Source organism: Rhamphochromis longiceps, linkage group LG14 (genome assembly GCF_057381845.1).
Source record: "Rhamphochromis longiceps isolate RC_006_pf linkage group LG14, R_longiceps_female_GT1.1, whole genome shotgun sequence".
Lineage (NCBI taxonomy): Eukaryota > Metazoa > Chordata > Actinopteri > Cichliformes > Cichlidae > Rhamphochromis > Rhamphochromis longiceps.
In genome coordinates this window covers 33,755,991-33,781,222 of record NC_140570.1, presented here as the reverse complement: position 1 = coordinate 33,781,222, position 25,232 = coordinate 33,755,991, and the positions used below count along the sequence as shown (strand labels likewise).

At 42.3% G+C, this 25,232-nt stretch overlaps 1 protein-coding gene across 1 annotated transcript; it reads right to left on the bottom strand.

The window, feature by feature from the left end:
* Positions 1-77: 77 nt before the first annotated feature.
* Positions 78-24,143, bottom strand: foxo1a (forkhead box O1 a). The gene is made up of 3 exons (XM_085379374.1): positions 23,175-24,143; positions 3,387-3,578; positions 78-3,012 (listed from the first exon to the last, which is right to left on the bottom strand). The coding sequence occupies exons 1-3, from the start codon at positions 23,796-23,798 to the stop codon at positions 1,825-1,827; spliced, it is 2,004 nt and encodes a 667-aa protein (XP_085235500.1). The 5' UTR covers positions 23,799-24,143; the 3' UTR covers positions 78-1,824.
* Positions 24,144-25,232: the final 1,089 nt, after the last annotated feature.

Below are 25,232 nucleotides of genomic sequence, written 5' to 3'. Positions count from 1 at the left end.
GCCTTTGTCTCTCTGCCACCTAACCAGTCAATTTTATGAGAACCAATTATGTTTACAGATATAATCTTGAGTATTACTTTTGATTCTGCTTAATAAAAGTCAACGACGGGCTGAAAAGTTTGTCGCTAGAACAGCAACGACTGGGAAACGACCGTTTGAAAATGCAAATATACAAGCTGAGATAAAGAATCAGACACGTAACACTTAGTGGCAGTTTGCTTGGAAAACGAACAATAATTTAAAACAGACCTGTTACGGAAATGATAATTTGCGCTATCAAGTCACGTGATACCATAATATCAAATGTTTAGAAGGACACGATGATATGTAGAGGTAGGAGGGGCAGTGAAAGCAGTAAGGCTGTTCCTACTGACAGCATGAGAGGGCTCTTTTGGACGCTGTGCTATCTAAATCAGTCACAGTAACCTTTTAAGACACAGAAGAAAATACAAAAAAGTTGTGAAACTGAGCAGGGCACAGGCTGGTTACTGGCGGCATCTTCTGCAGGTGTTATGCAGCCTTGGTGTGAAAACAACAGTAGCGCTGAGAATATCTTTTATCCAAACCGTCTTGACCTCGTAACATTCACAGCGCCGAAAAGTGTTCAGGAAACCATAACAATAACAATTTACAGTCACTTATTTCTTCCCGACTTCTAAAGAAAAGTCAAAGTAGGAAACTGACAAGAAAGAGTTCACCGTTCTTCAAGACTGCTGGATTTGAGTATCGTATGGACCGTAGACATTTACAATATAAAACCCTTCAAGCCTGCAGTCTAAATTTACTTTGTTAGGCACAATAAATAGGCCCCTGTGGTATTAAGGTTCAGAGTGACGAATGACCCAGAACAATTCTCATGTCTGAGTGCAGGTTATGCACCAGCATAAATCTCTATTAACCACAAATAATTTATGCTGAATCTAGTAAACATCTAACTGCATCATTTTTAATAGACATTCTTAATGTATTTACAAGAAATCAAAACGCGTGTTTTCATTTTACAGCCCGATTGATCTCAAGCGCAGATCTGTCCACTTAGCACGGTTGAAAAGAGTCTGATCCAGTTTTCTCTGTGGGGCTCATTTCTGCTGCCTCGATTTTTGCTTCCATTCTGTAAACACTATTTACAATTGTGAAAAATACATGACAAGAAATGATTTCACAAACTGTATGATTACAATATCTACATTCAAGAAGTAAGTTTTTATGTAACATCACTCAAGGATCCGTTGAGAAAGATCTCTCTTTTTTTTTTTCTTGTTTTAAATCATGTCTGTCAACATAACCCATTCGCCAGATTACCTTCTTTGATTTCTCCGCAGCAGTAATCGATCACCATTACAAAAATCTTGATTGATGTGACACAGTAAACAGCTTGGTGTGAGTTTAACTTCTTAAACAGACTGCTCTGCTGCTGCTTCTGCAGATGACCATGATGAGATGGTACTGTAGTTGGCAGTATTGTCTGCAAAGATTACAACTACTGTATAGTAAACCAGAGACGTGTGTTTCAGTTTGGCTCATATGTTAAGGCAAAACGTTTGGCACTTAGTTTGCACTGACTTATTTCAGAAAATAATCCTGACATCACCTTCAAGAACTCTGGTGGTCATTTGTCCTCAGCAGATCAGGACCGGTCAAGTCTGCTGCAGTGATCTGAGAAGTATTTTTTGAAACAGAAATGATGGTGGAACAGTGACTGCAGGTTATGTCCAGATGAGGAATGTATCTTCAGATACATTTTTAGTCCGATGTCAGTTCTGATTGTGACCATGTCAGCAACGGGAATTTAAGTAGAAAGAACTTTTTTGTGAATCACAGTCTCTAACCTGATACCCAGCTATGCGTGGTGGTCTTCACCCCATGTGGGAAACCTTGTTGGGTCACCACTGGCTCAAAGTTGAAGTCCAATGAGTCCCCGTCCATTAGAGTGTCATGGAGGACTGTCTCCATGTCAAACTCAAACTTCTCAATGGACATATCATCCAGGTCACTGGGCAGTTTTTCTTGATGCGAGGGTGCTGACAATCCCGGTCGACCGTATCTGTTGGTGTTAAGAGGACAGAAGCCGCCGGGCATGCCTCCCCCGCCGAGGTGGGCAGAGAGGTCATAAGGCATCTGCATCTGGCTTTTGGCTGTCGGTAAACGTGCGGCGCCCCCGCTGTAGTTCAAAGTCATGAGCAAACGGCCATTCATAGCCGATGATGTGGCTGAGGCTGGGCTGTGCACATTGTGGGGATGAGTGTGAGGGAGACCATGTGGATGACTGCTTCCTCCTCCCATGAGTTTGGCCGCATGCTGGCTGCTGTTGTATGGTGGCAGCATACAGCCTCCGCTGGACTGAGACACAACAGTGTCCACTGATGGCATTAGCTCCCCGTGCTGGTCCGTATCTGATGTCAACAGTTCCTTCAGAAGCCCTGCGGTGCTGCAGTACTGGCTCATACTGGGCCCGAAGCTGGATTTATTCTCTGACAGTGTCTGCAGTGGCATAGATGACAGGCTGTTCATTCCTGCTTGGCCATACACACACTTGTGGTATTCCTGCTGAGACTGGGAAGCCATGCTGGGCGAGCTGTAAGAGGGGTACCCAGGGCTCGGCTGCATCATTGGAGAAGGGGAGGACTGGGAGGAGCCAGGGGTTGTCGCCCCTCCTCCAACCTGAGAGTTATTTGGAGAGAGCAAGTTCAGGTTGTCCAGGAGGTTCTCCATGACATTCTCAGAACTGTGTCCCAGAGAGCCTGTCATCTCTGTGAGACTGGGCAGCGTGCCTGTCATCTTGGCCCCGGGGGCTCCGGGGTAGCCCATATGCACGTCTGCCTCTCCAAGGTCATCCTCAGGCACAAAGGGCGAGAGGCGACCGCTAAGAGTGCTGGCGTTGGAGCTGGTCCGAGGCCTGAAGCTGTTCCATGCATCATAGTCATCATTGCTGTGGGAGTTGGGGCTGCCAGGCCACTTGGAGTAGGAGCCTGGGCTGTCTGCACCTCCATCAGGGCCGCCCTGCAGGGACAGCTGAGGGGAGACAGGAAGACTGTCAGTGAACCAGTAATATTATGCATGCCAGAGACGTCAGTTTAAGTTTGTAAGTGAGGCAGAAACCATTGAACACAGGGCTGACTATTACTAAGCTGTCAGTGTCCATATATTGTAATATAAGAACAAAGTTAAAGACATGAAGAATGTGACTTTACTTTTCAATCAATAGCATATTTTTCATGTTAATCAGCTTCAATTAACCTTTATTTAAACTACGGCAGATTAACACATTATCTCAAGGTACTGTACACATTGCATACACAGTGAGTAAACAAGTATTGAAAAAAAATCAGTAAAATCAGTATGTAAATCAATAAAGAATTCTTTCTGACCTCGCAAGCATGAGTTACCTTTTTCTTTGCTGCTCTTCCTCTGCTCTTGGTGAACTTGCTGTTGTTGTCCATGGAGGCTGCCCTGCGTCGCGGGGACTTGCCGCTCTTCCCGCCCTCCGGGTTTAGCATCCACCATGAGCTCTTGCCCGTCCCCTCATTCTGCACTCGAATAAAGCGGCTGTGGAGGGACAGGTTGTGTCTAATGGAGTTCTGGAGCAGAGGGAGAAAGAGAAAAGCTGGGTGAGCAGCGGACAAACAGAGGGTTTTAAGCATGCCCTTTTCCGACAACACCTCAGATCTGATTCATCATACAAGTGCAAATCCATCTGTACAGGTGGTCCTTTGTAAAAACACGCTCACCTTTACAGCCGACTTACAAGGAGAAAGCGGAGATTTTAATGTCACTCAACAATCTAATGCCGCTCGCTATTCAAAAAACACATGTGCACAAGCAAACAGACAATAGATGTCAGTAAGTTTACTCCATGAGCAATATCCTAAACAGAGCGGGGATTAAACTGCAGACACTCTTTTCTCCAAATTCACTGTAGGTGCGGGCTTTCCCTCACAAAAACAGAAGGGCCTATTGTAAAACGCTATTATACCACATTCCTCCTAACTATGTGTCTTGTTTAAACCAGTTCAAAATCAAAGGGAGGAAATAGACTAATCTTTCCTCCTTACAGACACACTTATGCTGCGCTCTAACGTTGCTTAGTGACACCACCAGTGGAAAAACTAATTTTTGTGCAGGAAGCTAGTGAAGCGTTGTTAAAACAGAGCAAACAAAAGAGCGAGAATATTGAACAAATGTCTGCTAAGCACAGCGCAGAGAGTAAGACAGCACGTCGCCCCTGCTTTATTGGAAGTTGGAAGTGCACTGGGACGCTTGGCTCTTCAACATCACAGAGTGAATTTGCTGTTCAGCCCGTAATGATTTTAAAACTCTACATCAGCCTAAGCTGTCACTGAAGTGACCATTTAACCTCAGATGATAATTTATAGTCTCTAGGCTCTGCATTATTTTCTGTCCAGGTCTTAACATGAAGTAATGAGCCTTGTCCAGACATTACTGTGCATGCGTAAAGCTTGTTGTTTTGGAAGAAAAGCTAAAACTCCCGGCACACACACACGGCTTAGCATGCATGGTGTCTAACGTCATCAAGGCTGTTCCTGCTGTGAGTCACCGCTTCACATCTGGTTCACAGTCTGCCCTCTGCTCTGCCTTCACCTCCGCTTCTCCTCATTTCTACCATCCCTTTGGAGTCTGGACACTAAAATCTACAACCAGTATAATCTATTACACAGTTTTTATTGCTAGTGATTTTTATTTCTTTAAAATAAGAGATACAGGACTTTCTCAGCATTGAAATTTATCTGTTGGAGAAATACTGAAAAAGTGCACATGTGATTTCATAGCATTTAGTTTACAATGATATGAAACAAACAAACAAACAAACGACTCATATTGTTGCTTTTCTGTAATTAAAGTGCACTACAGATCTGACTGGTAACCCTTGGAGGAACTCGGGGTCTAAATTAAGTTCTGGCTAATATTTTAAAAGTATTCCAGTTATTAAAGATCTCTGGGGTGATGACTGCAGGACTAAATATTAATACAGTCTAGAGGATTTGCAGTATTTCAGTCTTCTCATTGTCAATCTACACAGTTGCTTATTTTAGGTTTATCATTTCATGCATTTTCCTCTGCTTTGCCACTATTACTGGTTTCTTTCAGCAGACTATCACTATCAATGATCCCTGTTGCAAAGCAGCATGTAGTACCTGCTTACTATTGTTTCAGTGGTACCTGTCCTTTGCTTTCTACAGCCTCAGCATCACCTATTGGATTGCAATTGAGCATAGTCACATGTAAAAATGATAAGTGTAAGCATGTGACACTTTTTCAAGTGTCAGCCGGCTAATTTGACCAATTTTCATGTATATTTAGACAGTGCAGGAAACACACAATAGTCTTTATCTGTTGTTAAAAGGTTCAAAGACTAAAGGTTTTTGGTCATTTTGGCGAAAGCTGAGATGCTTGCAAGACTGAAACAAAAAGAATGATCAAACGCTGAGATGGTAATATGGGTCAACCTCTGAAGCCCAGACTGAGTTCATCCTCATGAAACTGCAAAGTCATAATTTGATTATTTTCTCAAACCGTTAGAGCCATAAAATACATTAGTCGCAGGACAAGTATGATTCCCCCATCACAGCTGGACTCGCTTCATTATGAAGTGATTCTTTTTTAAATAACATAAATGTTGCTGGATATGTTAATTGGAAAACAGATAACTTCAGAAAAAACACGCCATATTTTATTTCCCTGTCCTTTATTTTCCTTCAACATCTTCTGTTCCGTGTCGTACTTTTCCCTCTTTCCCCTCCTCACTGGAGGACTTGAGCCTGTAGGGCACATGAGGGCCTGCATGAACACTGGTGCTTCACAATAAATGTAATTACCTCTGAATCAAATGACCCAACTGCTTCAGCCAATAGTTGTGGTTTAGTTTGCACGATCTGAGGTACGTGACAGCCCTTCCGTGATTCTCCAAGTAAATGCTTTTCTCCCCCTCCTCCCCCTCCTGCACATCGGTAGCTATGACAAAACTCAAGGAGTAATGTCTGGTCATGAGCCTCTCTTTCCCATGACTGCGACGAGTGCTGCTGATTTCAGCTCTGCTGGGACAAGGAATGAACGCAATGTGTGCATCGACGCCGGGATGTCCTGTTGCAGCCCTATATCATCCCGGTGACAGAAAGTAGAAAGTCACAGCTAAAGTCTCTTACTTTAGTGACCCAGGTTTCTGCTTTGTCAAATGTCACGGTTAGAACGCGGGGTGTAATAATCCAAAACATTTTAAAACCCAGTTTAAAAATATTGATGCAAGGCAGGGAGTACCAGCAAAGGGTCATAAAAGCTGCTCTAATGGGAAATGCCAGAACTCGGCAGAACTTGGTGTGCCGTGTGGGGAGTGTGGCTGAGTGCGTCTGGTGGGGCCAGTGGAAAAGCCTCGTCTCACACTGTGTTTGTGTGTGTGCGCGAGTGTGTGTGCGAGAGAGTGCCAGCTCATGTTTTTAGTGGAATGGCAGTAGGACAAACAGCAGCACAGTATGGTTTTGATTTTGTAGCTCACTCCGCTGCAACCAGTGATATATTGGTTTTAAACACACGCTATTGGGAACAAACAGACACGCACACAGTGATCCACTAAGACAGAAATGCAGATGTACAAATGGAAATCCCTTTGCTCTCATAATTATGAAGCCTTTCTTCTTTAAGACCAGGCAAGTATTATTTCTTTCTTGTTAATATCTTTTTAATTAAAAGTATGCGGTTTTTTTAGGTGTGTGTGTCCATGTGTGTGTGTAGGGGAGGGGTGGCTGTGGGGTCCTCTGACTGAATGCGACACTGGTTTATCTCTGGCTGCAGTACACAGGAATCTAAACATTCCAGCTAATCACTGTGTGCAAAGTTCAATTGTAATCACAGCCAACTTGTTAGTATCTCTTAGGAAACAGTAAAGGCAGGATTCCCAGCCAGGCAGCCATCACAATCAACATTCCTCAGCAAGGTTACAAAACCCATAATTTCGCAGAAGTGAACTCTTGATTACTGTCGCTGGAGGACGGTCCTATCTTATGTTGCATGAAAATTTGACAATAACACTTTGTCATTTCAAAAGCAGAACATTCCGTTTCTTGCCACACACACACAAAAAACCCCACCATCTGCACTTACAATGCTAACACATTAATATGTGCTTGAAATTAATCTTCTTTGCAGTGAGTAATCATAATAAATGTTGACTGAAATACACATGCGCGCACACACTGTAGCCTTCTCTCCGTTGTTCCCGAGCTCGCCGTGAGGAGCACCACCTCCATTCACGGTCAACACTGCACAGCCGTACTGGCAAAACACAAGGAAGTGACCACATGAAAGAGGACTGTGACAGGAAGCAGAGCTGACTTCCTGTCTCACAGGAAACATGGCGGTCAGTAAGCAGAGAAAAAGGCATGGAATGTGAATTCGTGAGCCAAGTGGACACCGCAAAAATCGCCTCCCCGAAACCCGCTGCCAAAAGAGTTTATGTTTGACAACAGGCGATAATCCCTGATGTCTGATGTCACACCACAGTCATTAAACGAAAGCAAAGTTCACGTTGTCGTGTGACTGCTGAAACTGAATTACATGACTGAATACGTCACGACTCGGCAAGAGGCTGCAGCGTGGCTGTCTGGGCGGTTTGAGTCCAGGAGAATGTGTTTTGAATGTAGGCTGTTGAGAAATGCAGAAAGAGGAGCTGTGTGACAGAGTGGGCTTGGATCAGTAAAGAACAAACTGTGCTGATTTAAAAACTCCTTCTCTGGCAGCACTACTGAAAGGCCACACTGTTCGGTACATCACCCTCCCTTTGCTTCTGTCCTCAATGTCCTCTTCCTCTCGCCTTGTCTGCTCTTTCCTACTCCTTTCATCTCTTCTTTTCCAGTATTCTCTCCCCTCTTTATCTTGTTTCCATTTCTGCTCTTTTGTTGCCTACCTATCCTATTCTCAGCCTGCTTGCTTACCTCTCCTTCTACTTGCAAACTGCAGCCAAATACCTGCAAAAATCTAGACACTGTGCCACACAGGTGTTTCCGATTGACCAATGTGCTGGAAGCTCTCCGAGTCGTTCAAATGTCAACTTGTCTAATGAAAAAATCCCCAGAAGAGCGCAACACCACCTACATGCAGTGCTGCTTTGAATAATGTAAACCCGCAAGTGAAACCTCAACTGCAAAGGCCATATAGCTACACGTATAAAGTGCAACATTGCTCCCACCTCACTGACTGAAAGCGTGCAGCATCTATGATCTCACACGCAGCAGCTATAGCTTCACACACATTTACCAGAGATACGGAACACATGAAAGTGAAAATGTGGTTTCCATGCACTATTTCCACTGAACTCATTAGAGAAACGGTGCTGTCCTTACCGTGCATTTTCACCTTTTGTTACGCAATTTTCAGCCTTAAGAGGAGCTCTTCACTGTAACTACCTATTGTATGTGTAATGTCTGCACCTGTGCGTGAGACGACAACCTATAGAGTATGCGCACAATTTCAAACCACCAAGATAAGTAGCCCTAAAAGCTGCAGCTGGGTCACGTCTGGAGCCTTGTGCTGAGTCTGGCAAAGGGCGAGAAATATGGTCAAGACAGAAAATGTGTAAACCAGCTATTAGCCTAACACCAGCTTAGCATGTCTGCCCGCTTAACAACAGGATGGGGTTGAGAACACAGCTCTAGGTGAGGTGATGGGTCAACAAACCGAATGAACTCTCGCTTGCTGTGATGAAGTCATCTAAATATATACTTGCGATAACTTTCTCCACTATGTGTCAGACACACTTAGCACTCTTTCGTCCAGAGTCTGACTCATTTGTTTTGTTTTTTTGTTTTGTTTCTGGGTTTTCTTGTTTTGGTTTTGTCTTTGAATGGGTGGGGTGGCATCTAATACCTGGGGAGATTTCTACTCTAGTTGTAACTGATCAGTGTTTCCTTATGTGCATATAAAAGCCACATTCCCTACAAAAGGCTTTTCCAAAAGTATCTCAAATATTGTCACAAATTTCCAAACAATGCAAGGATTTTTCATCTTCATAATCACTTTTTTTAACTGTTAAAATATCAGAAAATAAATTACTAAGGTTATATTTTGTCCCATCTAGTATTATGCAATTAAGTGATCTTGATCATTATCATTGAAAAATACTTTTAAGTGTTTAAAAACTGGGTTGCTATAGCTCACCTTGCTGAGCAGGAGGCCTGTGAACGGAGGACTAGACTTTTCACTGCAGGGGCCAATCATCAAACCGATAAATGCTCGTTTTGGGTTGCTTAACCTTATCCTCACAGTCAAAGTAGAGCATGGAGACGGAACAAAGTGAAAATGGAGAGTCAGACATCAGTATCTGTGGTAAAGAGTGGTCTCGCAGCATCTGGAAATAGTTTCGATTTCTAAAACTATAAACACTAGAGCAATATCTGCCGCAAGATAATTTTTCCCACCATTCCAAAGGGGGATGTTACCATCCCATGAGTACAAGAAAGAAAACCTGCAGTCCCCAAAATGACCCACTTAGCAGCATCGAATGCTTGTGTCTTCCTTTTCAGCCACATCTCCCCTAAGAATTGGGCTCATAGCTCATTATCTATGTCTTTGCATATTATCAAGACATTTAGTTGTATGTAATACTTTGTGGTTGTTTTGGTGCTCTGTTAAGGTGCTGAATAGTTTACACCATTGGATTCATTTAGGATTTAGTTCTAAACCAAGTCAGCTATTACTCCTTGAACCTAAAATTTTGGAGGCTCCTTCTTAAGTCTTCTCGTTTAAGGTCTAACAAACACAGTGAATGAGTTTCATTCCAGCTATTACATGCATATTAAGACCATTCTTTACATCAAGATGATAAAAATATGATAATATTTTTGCCCAAATTGTCAAGCTACTTACAATGAATTTGTTTGTCTCTGTCTTACACACATATACAACAATAAACCAATACAAACTCACATTGCCACATTTGCAGAGCAATCTGACCAGACCGTGATGACTTCATGTATTTGCAGTTTGATATGTTATCTTCAGCACCAATATTGAATTGACCAGTGATAATCACTGACCTATTTACTAAAGTCAATAAAGCGATGATTATAAAAGGCAGTGGAAATAAAAAGCAGGGCACAGGAAATGTAAAGCCTTAGAACTGGGTTCATTATTTATAGCATCTTTTTAAAAAAGAAAACATATTCTAAGGAAAAGGAAATGATTGTTGCCATTTATTTTGCATAGCAGCAAGTGGCACGGCACAACACCTTAGGTCAAACTAGCTAAGGAAAGCACAAACGTGTTACTGTTGCTAGCGATATAAAAGGAAATCTATCTTGCCACAATTCAGTTAAAAAAAAAAAAAAAAACGAGTCTCAGATTAAAAATGGAAATTGACCCCAGGATAAGGTTCTAGCTAGAAATAGCTTCTTTTTTGCCCTCTCCCAACATCCTACCCCCTTCCTAGTCTTCTATTCCTCCCTTGTCCTTTTCACTTGCTCCCCAGGGACATCATGCATGCATGCTACTTGCCACAGCTGATCGCAGACTCATGTTGCAGCAAGAACAGTCCCTTGCTCACCCGTTGACGTCAACTTTCAATAAATCAATTTGGCAAAGAGAGCTGAGTGAGAAGGCCAATAGACAGAGCACTCAGTGTGCAGCTCCTCAAATTCACTTTAGAGTTCTATGAGTCCAAGTAGCACTCTATGTCTTCCAGGAAAGTACCTCTTCAAAATGGTCATTGTCAGATGCTGACTTATATGAATGTCGTAAAGTGGAGAAGGAAAGGCAGAAAACGCGAGTCACGCAGGAGAAAATCTGTCTGCAAATGTATTTACTGACGCCTTTTGGCAGGATCGCCTTTTCTCAATCCTTTGCGAGCAATCTTAATGCAACCACCCCCCTTCGTCCAGACACACACACACGCGCACATATACAGAGCTTGGAAGCCCGAGTGGATGGTGATTGGTTAAGTTGAAGGTTGATCGATCTCAGACGCTGCAGACAAATGATAAATAGTCTGTGAGTGGTTTTGTGCATAGAGGCAGAAACCGCAAAGCTACTGACACTCGAGGATCTTTCATCACCGTCCGATAGTGTGAGACAAGTGGCGAGTGAGATGAGTGGCAGAGTGGCTATTAGTGAACTTCCTGCTGCATTGTATCCGCACAGGAAGCGCTGGCCAGTCCTGATACTGATTCTTCTGGTTTATATGCAAAACACCGCAAAATGAGACCCTGGTAGGTACAAAAGCAATGGACCAGCTGGAGAAAACAGTGGGTTCAAGAGCCACAACTTCCTAATCACAACTTTCCCGTCTGACTGCACAAAACAAGAGGAAAAAGGAAAGAGTGGAGCCTTATCCAGGTAGGCTTTTCCAACAGGATCACAATGGTGGATAAAACTCTTACTGCACATTTAAGAAGCAGTTCCCCACTTAGGATTTGCTCTCATTAAGGAGCCAAACACACATAGCTTGGTGAGAGAATAACATATCATCTATCATTTCCTCTACTTTGGACAGGCCTCATATTTGGACAAATTACTCCAAAGAAAACTTTGCGGAATATCTGAGTGAGTGACCAAACTTTAAACTATATACTCTAACAATCGAACGAGCACAGTCGAGCATGCATTCTCAATTCCATTATTTCAAAGGATGCAGAAATCCAACATAAATCTTGGCAGCAACACTTGATGGGGGTCTAGGTGACATTTATGGGCATAAGACACTTTGAAAATAATGACGCAGCAAAAAGAGCAATGGCAGCTTTCTGTTTACATGTTGTGCTCTCTCTTGTGCTCGTTAATTTCTTGACTCGGGCTTGTGCAGCATGCTGCTCATGTGTATAGACAGGGACTAGGTTGTGCTGGCTAAGCTTACCATGCTAAAATATGTGCATGTGTTGCTATGTGCAACACAATGCGAGTCTGTAAATGCACAAAGCAGTGTCTGTGGAGCGAGGATATTTTTTGCCTCTGATCGGCACAACTACTGGGCTGGGCTGCTGCCTGCTCTGCATGGATAAAGATGCAGTGTGTGGACCACTGCTGGGTGCCTGTTTGGTGACCTGCCTCCATGGGCCTGGCCCACCACTGGATTGACAGGGGGTGGGGGAAGTGTTTTGGGGGTTATATTTATATGCTTCTTACCCCAGTTCAAACTAGCAAACACAGGGATATCCCAAAGCTATTTTATGGCTTCCAGTGGAAAATCTCAAGTCAGTGACATAGTTGAGAGGATTTCTCATTACCACAGGTCTCCTTAGTGGTGCATAATCAGACTGTAAAGCACTGATACATTTCTAAGATGTCTTTAAGAAAATGGCTGCATACAAATACATTGGACTGGAGTCTCCGCTCAGAAGATTTAGCAATATGTGGAAGGAGAAAAAAAAAAAAGCTACATCTGCTAAAATTCAAACATCAGCAGAAAATCTGAGAAAAAAAATGACCGCCCACACTGTCTGAACACTGTCTCTTCTCAAAAGTAACCTTCTGAAGCAGCAGGGAGATTCCTGTTACGCACTAAAAATGTCACCAAAATTAAAGGACATCACTTGGAGGTTAACACTTCAAGAGTGCAAAAGAGAGCATAATGTCAGCACTGTTACTGTGGGAAATCACTGCTACCATCTTAGGCTGAAACTAAAGTCACAGTAGCAGTCTTTTAAACTTTTACTTAGATCTCTTTCCATCGTCGAGAAAATGTAGTTGCTGTACCGAACACATAGCTGACTACAGTTCGTTAACATGTTTTTAACTGATCACAGTTTAACGGTGAAAAACGCAGGTCCTGATAGCTTTTCTTGTTTTAGCTTTATACACAAAATCTAAAACAAAACAAAACAATATGCACATCAATCAGACTCTGTACATCTGTAATGCACTTACCTGTTTTCTAGTTCTAAAATTGGCGTGATTCACGAGTGACTGTTTTCAGAGAAAGGAAATTGCTAAAAAAAACCTTAAAAGATGCGCTGGAACAGTTATTCTTTTTGTCACAAAGTGGGTTTTAATGGACTCACTTTAAAAAGGAAATTACAGTGACACATATGAAAAAAACATATAAACACATACAGTATGCAAATGGAGCAGGAATGCAAAAACTGTAACAATGCAACTTTAAGAAGACACCAAAGCAGCCAAATATTTTCATGGTTATCTTAAAAGTTATTTCCATCTTTTCTGAAAATTAAACCAGAGAGACCACTAAAAGACACACACTGTATACTTTCAATATCAGCATCTTCTTATGCTATATAAAAGCATTGTGAAGACAGCAGAGGTAACCACAGATAGAGTTAAAGAACGAGAGTTTGTGAAGGGCTCTGTTTTCTCATGAGGTATAAAGTGAAACTAGACTGATGTGTCCCACACTGTTAGGTACAGCGAGAGATGGCAAGTATGACATTAAGTCAGCTTAGGCTGGACTCAGTCATGGCGATCATTAAAAAGCTGGCATCGGTACAGGTCAGGGCAAGTCAACATTTATACTGTGTCTATTATTATATTAAGTCTAAACCACAACAAACCACGACATTTAAGTATTTGAAAAGAACATGTAAAAAGTTTGTGTTGAAGGATAATCAGCAATAACACTGACTCACTTCCAAGCACTGAGCAGTGCGGAAGAAAGGAGAAAAATGAAGGAAACGCTGGAAGAGGAAGAAGCCACTGAATCTGGCGTCATTCTCAGTGTTGCTTCCTCTCCTGATGACATCACTATCTGTGTTGCATACCTTGTAGTGCTTTCAAACCACCCACTTCCTGTCAGTCTGAGGCTGAAGTTTGCACCTCTTAAAAAGAAAGGTTAGCAGAGATAAGAGTTTCTAGAAAAAAACATTATTTTTCCATAGTTACGGCAGCCAGCTGACATAATATCATTGCTGCCTTTTATTACTTTAAGTTTATGCAACAATACATTAATCACTTTTTCTGAGAGTCTAATGTTTGCACAAAGCAGATTGTGCAATTCAGACTTTTTAGAGTGATGGGGAAATTAATAACTGCCTAAGACATGTATGCCAAACAATTAGTATTAAAGCGTCAATATTAGTACAGCGCAAAATATCACAAAAGCAGCTCGATGGTGAAAGACGACAAAGGAAGGATTCTCTCTTTTGATTCATAGAGCATCGTAACATTTCCCACCATTTTCCCAATGGCTCCCTCTTTAAAACAACAAAAACGCTTCTGAATTGCTAACAAATGCCGGTGTTGTAAACAAACCATTTTCTTTTCAATGAAAACTTGCTTGTCAATCACATCAACCACAGTATGAATGAATCACTGACAGCAGAATGTGTCGACATGTCATTACACATCAAATTGGCCCGACTTACACGGCAAAATTTCCCAGAATCCAACACAGCAACCCTGAAAGCTGAGCCGCACTAGGAGGCAGCGATGTTACCCACAGACTGCACAGCAATATTCACCTCCACCAAAAAAAAAAGCAAAAAACACTGATGTTTATTTTGAGCAGACGTACGACGTGCTATTTATACAGGCAGTTACAGGAGAAAACGCATTTTGCACCTCTCACATAAGCCAACAATGACAAACTGATATCCTTCTTTGATAGGGTTTGGTTGGTACATTTCAGGTTTTAATCCAGTTCCAGTTAAGGTCAAGTAACCACTGCCCTACCCACTGCACCCATAAGCACTTGATCAGACAAAGGCCTTTCTATACAAAACAGACAAAAGTGCAACAATGTTGCAACACCAATGCAAATCTAAAGGGAACACTCCCAAAGGCAGTTCAGTTATAGGTTTGTGCTCTTTGGCCTTGAAATAACCTATGTTCCTATGACAAAGAAGCGGGAAACCTGCCTTCAGATGTACAGTCATAACAGCACTTCTGATTTTAGTGTAGATTTTAATTTCCACCCATGTCAGCCAGCTGTACAGTTCCAACGAGTGTTCATGTATGTGACAGAAAGCCAAAATGGATGTGTGATGGTGTGATAATACCAGTCCAGCCTGACAGGCACCGTGCATAATCGCTTCAGGGCAGGAATTGCACAACAATGTGGGTCTGGGTAATGCCTGTGGTTTGGGGCCCTCAGCAGTGAGCCTTCCCATTAAAGTGTTGCTCTGTTCACTCCTTGTGTGTCTGTAGCTAGTTCACACTCATATATAAGCTATGAGAAACGGACGGGATGCGAAATTTGCAAGTGTGAAGAAGCACCGTGGGTTTTCACTTCTTATTTCTACGGTGAAATTTTTTTTAATCCATACCACAGTTCCTCTTCTCACACCATAAAACAATGCTGAGGTCTTAATGGTAACCCCACAGAGGATTTTTTTCAATTTTCCTGACTGGTGAGAAGTTGTGAAAAGAAGAGGGAAAAAAAGATCACGTGGTTTTGTCTTGCTACTACCAAACCCATAATCTTAAAAACAAAACATTCTGACTCATCCTAAATGACTGTTTACCTGACAACGACACTGGATGTCAACTTCATATTTTCAACTCTAGCGTAAAGCAACCTGCGTGGGCGCCACTCCTCTGTAAGGCTGAATGAAGCTCTAGTATTTACTGGTATCTTTTGTATATCACTTCTACTTACTCACAGTTACTGGACACTACAATCACTGAGTGATCTCTCTCCTGAATGATCTGGTCCTCAGCCAGAAAAAGAACTGACAAAACAAAACTCTGGCAGGAGTGCTGCGGAGCTCTATCATGCCAGTGTCTGAGGCGGTGGAAACAGCCGTGTACACATTTGGCATGATTTGTTTGAAATCACGAAATGAAAGGGGCTCTTTATGGGGTTTTCCAGTTTCCTTTCCAGCGAGATAAAGGCTCTGTAAGTAACTTAGCAATAAGTTACCAGTTGTGGTCCTGGCTACGTCACTAACTGAGGACAAAAACATCATTTCCAACCGGTGTAGGTGTAGATTCACATTCAAAAGTTGCACTTACTGTCATAAAATGCATTGAGGAAGGATTATTTTTTCTCAAGTTTTTCAGTAAAATTTCTCATTATAGGCTCATTCCTGGCTGCATAGTTTTTGCCAGACCATCTGGAACATCTTGCCAACCCAAACACTTAAAAATGTTGCTTTTTTTCTGCTTTACAGAGAGCAGCAAACTGTAAAGGCTGTTGGACTGAGACAGACAGACGTGAATGCAGAGAGAAGCTCCACGTAGGATCAATTGTTGATACTCATGTGAGGTTAAAAGGATGTGATGCGATAGAAACAGAATTACTTAACTCCTAAATAAAAACACACGTGCTCCACGTGCAGATTTAAACATCCAAAAATCATTTGACAGCAACGTTGCACCACATTGCTTGTTATTTCAGTCTGGTGACCCCTTAATATCACAAAGTGTTTCTTACTAGCAATAAAAGACAACAGAGGGTAATGCTAATGTCGGGTCTCAGAAGAAAACAAATATGGAGCAGGACAGAAGGAAAACATGGCATTGTGAAACAATGTGTGGAACTACTAGTTTCACACTGTTGCTCAATCAAGTTTGAGAGGATGAGCACAGTTACATCACATCATGTGTATCACGCTGCTATACTACGCACAGCCAAAACCACCTCAAGTGGATCTACTTACGTCAACCGAAAAGGACAAACATTTACTGCCTCTTTGAAATGTGATAAATGTCATTCTTTTTCAGGATTAGATATTCTAAACAGCCTTCGGTTTCACCAGTGTCACCTTTGAATCTTGGAGGACAATTTGAATTGACAAAATGGGCAATTAAAGGGTCAAATGACTGATATGTTAACTGATAACAGGTATAATTACTGCTGTCCTAGGCAGAGACGGTTAAAGACTAACAGGTAGCAATCATCAATACTCACAGCTACTTTCTAACACCTCTGGTGCGCCAGCTATGGTGATTCACAACTTCAAAGCACTAAGCGATACAAAAAGTGAAGGGGAGAGGCGGTCGTAAGTGGATACTGGATTAAAATCAGCTGGGGAGAAAAGGAAAGGCAGAGTATCACGCCACAATAAAAAAAGATATAAAAGCCTGCGCTGGAATGTTCCCTGTGTCAGCCTGTCTGTCTGCCATCATGTCTGCGCATCTGCCAGCAGCAGGGCTTTAATTATGAGGCCCAGGTTATGTGCGCACACACAGTAGACTAACGTCCCACATATCTCTAACACAGTGCCTCACAGTTCCGCTGACTAACCAGTGGCACCAGACTTTGGCCTGCGGCTCCCTGATTCCAGTAAATGTCTTGTTATGCAACTCCTAACAAGTATCACCCAGACTGAACTTAGAGCATTCTGGGTCCTCTGCTGTGTTTTCTCTCCCTTTTCTTAATTTTCCCCTAAAGACAGTAAGCAGTTAGCTCCTTGGGGGTTTGCCATGGCAGGGCTCGGGTAGTGGGGTGGGAGATGGAAGTTAGTAACCCTTCAAAACACCAAGTGTGGCCCGCTTTGTGCTGAGGCAGAAAACCAGGAATGGAGAGGCAGGCGGCGCAGTCAGGAAATGGGGAGGAGGGTGAGGAGAGCTCCTTCAGCTCTATGCCTGAGAAACACAGCTGCCCCTCATGTCTTGGGGCAATGCCAAGGTTGGACTCCCTGATTGCCTCAGGGGGGTGAGAAGTGTGTGTGTGTGTGTACATGTGTGTTTGTTTCCAACCAGCAAACACAGGAGGACTGCTGTTTTATCCAGCTATCTGTCCTACTAATACACATTCAGACCCAGAGAAACAAACCGCCTGTGAATGGTGATAAAGCATCACCAGCTTTCTGCTCACTCAGCTAGAATACCTAAATTCTCAGCTTCTCCCTTTCTTTGAGCCACACTCCTGGTAAATCCATTTTAGATAGCAAGCAGCAATCTGATTCACCTCTGCATCATCTGCAAAAGTTAAGACCATTAAATAAGGGTGCAATGTGACTCTAAATCCTATTACTGATCAATTAAACTTAAAGGCGTTGTATACTGCAAACCAAAAGACATTTCTCAGACCAGTAATCCGTTTCTTTTAAGAAACCAGCTTTGGGTTAAACCATTTTTAGCAATGAGCTGGAGCTCATATTATACTGGAATAAAACACACTCACACACACTAGCAATTTGAGTGCAGAGCAGTTTTTACTACAGTCATATCATGACTGCTGAAACACAAGATAATATCAGATTTCATTCATATCGTTATATCTCATATATTCTACATCACACTGTAGTTCAAGCTCAAGTAATTTTAACTGAAAGGCTCCATAATATACTTGATCTGTTCAGGTGCTTTCAACAGCATTATGTTTCATTTACGTATTCTACTTATGAGATTAAACTAATAATTTAAAGATTAGCCAATACAAGTTTGCAAAGGTATCAGATAATAACTAGAAGTAGAGCTTTCCAAGAGAATTCTTGAATCCTTTGCCGTTGTTTATGTCAACAATTTAAAAGTAGTATAGAGAACCAGGTGTCACTGTTAATGATTCCACGTGTTCCAGAGAGTTTATGGAGGGTTTCTTTTTTGTCTTGATATTTTTGAGGTTCATTTTGTGACAGAATAAGTTTCTCTGATCATAAAAGCAAAAAGTGACAATGTTTATTTTGTCAAACTGGGCTATTTGAAGTTTCACAATCTACATTATTCTTTACTCTAAACAGGTACATGGGATCCATGACCCTTGATTACTTAACTACTACACAACCTATGTGGTGCTAACCTTGCTTACTGTAAGACTAAGACGGTAAGAGGGATTGGAGTCAACAGGTGCATTTACATGGTAATGACCCTCGTGTCGCTCGCTGTACAATCTGCTCGGACCTACGTGTTTGTCTGCTTCGGCACAGTTTGCTTTGAGACCCGTGGGAGTGTTTACCAGCGTAGGCTGAGGAATTTCAGGTCAAGAGAGCATCGAGCACAGAGAACACCCATGGCCAAACTGATCTGGTAACTGACATCAAAGTGTACCTGAGCCATCCAGCTCCATCAGTGAAAAGCAAATATTTATCCTGTAGTGACGTACTTATAGTAGAGAAATACACAAAAGAACAGACTTTTGGCATATATGCAAGTGTCTGCATACATAATGTTTATAATATTGCCCACCTAATGCATGCATATGTTTGTGTGCATGCAGCAATATGAAATCCTGATTGTTATGCTTATAGTGACTTAAGGAGCATGATTTTTTTAAGTTAGGCAGTCTGTTGGAGAACTGGACATATTAGGAAAAAAAATAAGCAGTTCTGCAGAGAGGTTTGGTGATGCATCATTTGTGCCATCTGTTCGTCTTCCTGTTGGATGGCATCCTGTGCCAGGGCCAATGTCCAGTCCACTCTGAGAGCTTCTCCAAGCTGGTCCCACCTGGCACAACTGTCCTCAAAATTCACACTGTCACAGACGGCCTGAGAAGTGTGGAGGCTGTCATGACTCAGTTCAGACACGACCAACTGTGTAGGATCAGCAGCGCTGAGAATCAAGCTCAGCGTCAAACAATTAAGAGTAGATAGCTCTAATCATAGAGACGTGCTTCAACCAGTTCACTTTAGGGGAGCCACGTTACCTGAAAGATCAGCAACATTGAGGAATAATCTTTAACAGGTTCTGAGACACTGATCCAAAGGTAAATTACAACTAATATTTTAAGGTGTTGAGCAGTCAACGCTTCCTAGAAACAAAGAACTCGGGTTTTGCTTTTGTTGTTGAGATCTATCTACGTCAGAGGCCATGAAAAAGCTTAGTTCACGACTTAGTCAACCAGTGTTTCAACCCACAAGCCGCAGAATATGTTCTTATTCTGAGTGTTTTAATATTATCATGAAACCTCAAAGGATAAAAATCAAAAGTTATTTGGCAGCGCTGTTGTCATCAGACTGACCGGTTGATCGATATGCTCTCATCCAATATAGCCTCTCATTGTTTCGACAATTGCTGGTGTCATTCTCCAAGGATACAAGTGCTACATCAATAGCCATTCAGGATTAATCTATTCTTTTTGGTAGGGGGAGGAACAGGAACAGACTACCTGAGAGAAACAGAATGGTCTGAACACACCTAACTCTAACTTAATCGAGATGGCCACGTCTACTTTACAAATGTTAACAAATGTAACTCAGCACCAAATTATGGCCACGTTTTGTTCAAATGAATGGCCACAAGTTGTGTGGAGACTTTGCAAATAGCTTGCATCTCGCAGCTCAACGACTAATGAGGCATATTACCCAAAGCAGTATCTTAAAAGCTCTGCCTCAAGATTTTATGCAAACTTTCGTGCTTAACACTTAAGTGTTAACATATGAGAACATCAGTGTTTGGTCTCTCGTGTAGTCAGAAAAGAAAAAATGCAATTTAGCACCACTGACACGAGGCCGATTAGAGCTATTCCCTAATAGCTTTTGTGCTGATATAGCTCTATTGTCAAAACTCGTAATTATAGACAGGTGCGCTGGTTGACTCAAGCTTTTTATGGTTATTTATTATTCGTTAAAACCAATGGGCAGATTTGTTTTGCCCTGTGATGAATCAGTTGTTTAAAGACTAGGCACAGTTTCAGCTGCAAAGTTGTTCTCTGATTAACTACAGTCCAATATTTAGCTTGAGCGCTTTTGTTTGTATGTCTACAGTCCTTCTGGAATGACATCTGCCACACAATTTACATATTTTCATACTTCCAACAGGTCATTTCACCCATTGGCAGATAATACATAGCAGGACTGAAGATCACAAAGCCTGGTCTCAGAAAAAAGACATTTTGCACATTTTAAAAGGAAACAGTGACAATAAATACCGATTAAGTGGATTAAAAGATGATTCTATGTAAAAATAAAATTAAAAAAATAAACAAAAACCCCCCCAAAACGCATGACTCTCAAACGCTATATTTAAACATCATCGTCTTTGGCACAGATACTTTCTCTCTATCCCACCTCATGAGTGTGGTTGCTTTGGAGAGACAATGTGTGATGGCCCCCCTGTGTGGAAGTGAGAGGAGAGCTTTATGAATAACTCCCCTCGCAGCCATGAATGGCACTTTGCTTTCCCACAGTATTACTCAGTTTACACCCCCACCATGGCAGGATAAGCCGTGAGCCCAAGCGGTGGCTGAGCCGCCAGTCACACGCAAAAATGTCACACGCTAAATGGAAGCAATAAAAGTGAGAACGTTGATTTTTTTTGGTTTAGTTTTATTAATGAAGTCACAAGGACGTATTAAGACTGTGTCACTGCAACTCTGCTGCAGTCAGTCACTTGTCATATCCAGTCTCTGCTACGCAACTTCTTAAAGACATTACAATACAGTGCTTTGCTCTAAGAAAAAGGGTGTGTTTTATGGTCACTGGAGTACTAGTACTAATGATGACGCACACATAACCAAGTAAATGGTTATGTGTGCGTTTATTGATAATTTGCAACCTGAGACTTAACATGACTAACACCATGTGGGTGTTTCTGCTTCGAGGTTTCAGCTTACCACACACTGCCTACAGATTCTTGACTTGATTATTTCTTTTAATTTCCATAAAAATGCAGCATTTGGATTTTTGTTTTACAAACAAACTACAGAGTATTAAGGATGACTAGCATCCCTTGCTCATTGGGAAAACATGCTTAAAAGCATGGTAAATACGGAGGAAATCAACAAGCAACCTCTTTCACAAACACACCGACACATTGCACTCAAAAGTTTCATTTGTTGTCTCACCGATAAAAAACACACATTTTATGTTAAAAGCACCTTGCCTACAAATCACAACAAAACCAGAGAGCAGCACAAAGCTGGAACCTTTTAGAGTATGAAGGCATACAAAGAAGAAGTGAAGGGGAAAAATGGCTTCTGGGACAATATCACCACCCTAGCAACACATCTGTCCAGTGCCTGCTTTGTTTACTGGGGGATATTTCACTACACTGGAGGGGTTTTTCCACTCTCATTTAATTTGTCTTCACAGGACTACACTTGACAGCCTAACATGAGTTTGTGTCCTTTCTGCAAACACTAAAGTCAGATGAATGGATGAATACGCGGAAGGCAGTTTATTGTGGTAGTTTTTGGCAAAAGTATGCAGGTCGCGTGTGAATGATTAATTGGGGAAAAATATCTGTCTACAAGTCCGATTCAGTGCAAACCAAAGGAAAAAAAAGAAATTCTATTTAGCCTTTGTGACTGATCTGAATGTGTCATCTCTCAGCACATGACTCAAACATGGGATCCTGCTGACACGGGAACACAAAAAAACAAAAGCTTTAAATTTCATCGGCAGCCCAGACAGCCTACAACACTACAACAGAGGCCACTGTGTGGCTACAGGCGCAATATGATTTCCTGCTGTGAGAGTAGACTGTCATTAATTTATTGTCAGACACCAATGAAACTATGTGTCTCCAAAGAGAGGTTTACGCCCTTCACTAGTGTTCAGTGGGAGGGCCTGTCACACCACATCAGAAATTTTAAGTCCCCTCTTGCGTAATGTTTGGGACAGTTCCTAGGACACATGAATGCTGGTATCTCCTTACAACACAGATGTATAAATAAAGCTTCATTCAGTGCTCACACACTCTGTTATGGAAAACTGTGATTTAGCCTTAAAAAAAAAAAGAAAACTGAAAGAGTAGATCTTTCTAAATGATTTTAAGTCACAACTCAAAACATTTTCTGAGGGAAGCATTAATTTGGGGACAAGAAACATTCAGTTTAGTTAGGATATTCATATAAATCATCAAGTCAGATTACTGCCTAAAGTTATGGTGACATAAACGGTCGTTAAGTGGATGGATAACAATGGAAGAGGACATGTGAGCATGAATGGGACTAACACATAGCAGCTACGCAACTCTTTGTGCACGCTTTTTGTCAATCCCGGGGAAAAGTATGCATAGGGAGCAAATCATGTATTAGCACAAGTCTCTGCAGATGATGATAACCCTCGAAATGATTATGGATGATAAAAATAAACAACCCTGACCAAATGCATTATACAGTCACAATAAACCGACTATTGAACACCACAGACAAGCCAGAAATCCCTGGAGGGGTATTACAGTGATACCACAGGAGATAAAAACATAGCATAAAGCACAATGAAGCCCCTGTGAACCCACTGTTAAGTACCCACAGACACACCAAAACTCCCCACTGAATAACATTTTTATTTTTCCTTTTATACAAGAAGTACCACAAGCAAGTGCTTTATCGGACACACCCGCACGCACGCACACGCACACACACACACACAGTTAAGAATAAGAAAACAAGTAGTTACCTTCCATCCTGCAGAGCTGTTGCTGTCTCCTTTGTCCTTGAAATAAGGCACACTCTTCACCATCCAGTCATAAATCTGAGAGAGAGTTAGTCGGTTCTCGGGAGAACTTTCGATAGCTTTGGTTATGAGGTCTGCATATGACATATTCCCCCATGCGTTTCGCCGGGAGGAGCTGCTCTTCCTCTGGGCAGCGGCAGCAGCGGCGGCCGCGGCCGCTGAGGACGACGAGCCGACCGGGGTGGAGAGCAGAGGCACCTGCTGCTGCTGCTGATGCGGGAGTTGCGGGTTCGGGTGCTGCTGCTGCGGATGCTGCTGATGTTGCTGCTGCTGCTGTGGCGCTTGCTGGTGGACGCAGTTCTCCTGACACTGGAAATCAGTGCACAGGATGATGGGTTTCTGCTCTGTGAAGTCCTCGGTCTCCTCCAGCAAGCTCAGGTTGTTGATGAACTCTGTGTTGTTGGCGGGTTCCTGCTTGACAGATGGGACTGGTGAAGAGGTGTTGGAGTCGCCCGGGTTGATAAACTCCGGCCGGGGCAATGGCCAAGTGCACGACCGGGGCCGCGACAGCGGTTCAAAATCCGGGTCGATTTCCACCGGGTGTGGCTGCTGAGGCGCTTCCGCCATGGTCGAAAGGTGAGTGAGAAAAGTGTTACAATGTCATGTAATTGTGACGAACCTGTCGCTCCTCAAAAGCAGCAACTTCGCCTCGGAGACGTGAGCGAACGCAAGATAAAACTGACCGGGAAAAGAGAGCTCCGCTTGGGCGCAGGAAACAACACTGAAAGTTACATCCCAAGTCGATAAAAAATTAAAAATAAATGTAAAAAAAAATCAGCTGATTAAAAGAATGATTCTAAAACGTCTTTCAAGTAAAGTCGAGTACGTGGTCACAGTGTGTTGACCCGCTGGTTTGTTTTTGTCCAGTCCTATAGACGTTCCGTCTGCTCCTCGTACAGCCTGTTGACTCTGTTGTACATACAGCTTGTGAGGACTTACTGGAAGTATCATTTGTCAGCTGACACCGCCCACATTTGACTGACAGCCGAAAAGCACCAATAAACTGCATCGAAAGACTAAATGAAAAAAGTAAACCTGTGGAGAGCAAATGTGGAAGATTTTTTTTAAAAATTTTAACGTAATTTCTACAGAAGAATTATATCCATTGCTTTCCCCTAAATATCCTGTATTTAGGTCAAAACTTAGCAACTCTAAATCATTAATTATTTACGATTAAATAAGCGCAATGGTAACTAAATATTCTGTTAGTATTGAAAGCAGACTACAGACTCTGTAAGAGTAATTGTAGCGTGTGTAGTAACATACAGCCAGAGTCTACACTGGCGCACCATCAGAGCGTCTTTATAACCTGGGGTCATTTTTGGTTCACACTAAAACTGGACGATGCCAATTTTTAAGCACTGAACTGGAAATATCGCGCTCTGCGGGCTGTGTGGCTGCCTGTTGCTCGGGAAACGTGATTAGAGAAATGAATGGATTCCACCGAGCATCCGCAAGTTTTAGATCCAAAAGTCACACAGTGAGTCAGGAAGCAGACCTCAAAAATCCACGAGGACGGTCACATTAGTTGAACATTACTGAGAATCCGTGGGTAGATTTTACATGTGCTGTGTGTGCAAGCTGTGATAACAAGGAGCAGGGGAATTACTTACCTGATGCATATTCGTATTTTCGCACATATCGCAGCTACTTTTACTTTAAATTCAATATGTGCATATGTTTATTGTACTAGCATATAAATAGTAAGGCAGCACGGTGGCACGGTGGTTAGCACTGTTGCCGCACAGCAAGAAGGTCCTGAGTTCAATTCCAACATCAGGCCGGGGTCTTTCTGTGTGGAGTTTGCATGTTCTCCTTTGCGTGGGTTCCCTCCGGGTACTCCGGCTTCCTCCCACCGTCCAAAGACATGCACTTAGTGGGGATAGGTTAATTGGATAACCCAAATTGTCACTAGGTGTGAATGTGCGAATGAAAGTGAGTGCGAATGGTTGTCTGTCCCTGTATGTTGGCCCTGCGACAGACTGGCGACCTGTCCAGGGT

What these genes read in the sequence shown, in the direction of transcription:
- foxo1a (XM_085379374.1), bottom strand. Translation starts at nt 23,798, where the DNA reads ATGGCGGAAGCGCCTCAGCAGCCACACCCGGTGGAAATCGACCCGGAT. An exon ending in ACAGCTCTGCAGGATGGAAG is followed by an intron (nt 3,579 to 23,174) that starts GTAACTACTTGT and finishes CCTCTGCTCCAG; the next exon opens with AACTCCATTAGACACAACCT. An exon ending in GAAGAGCAGCAAAGAAAAAG is followed by an intron (nt 3,013 to 3,386) that starts GTAACTCATGCT and finishes GTCTCCCCTCAG; the next exon opens with CTGTCCCTGCAGGGCGGCCC.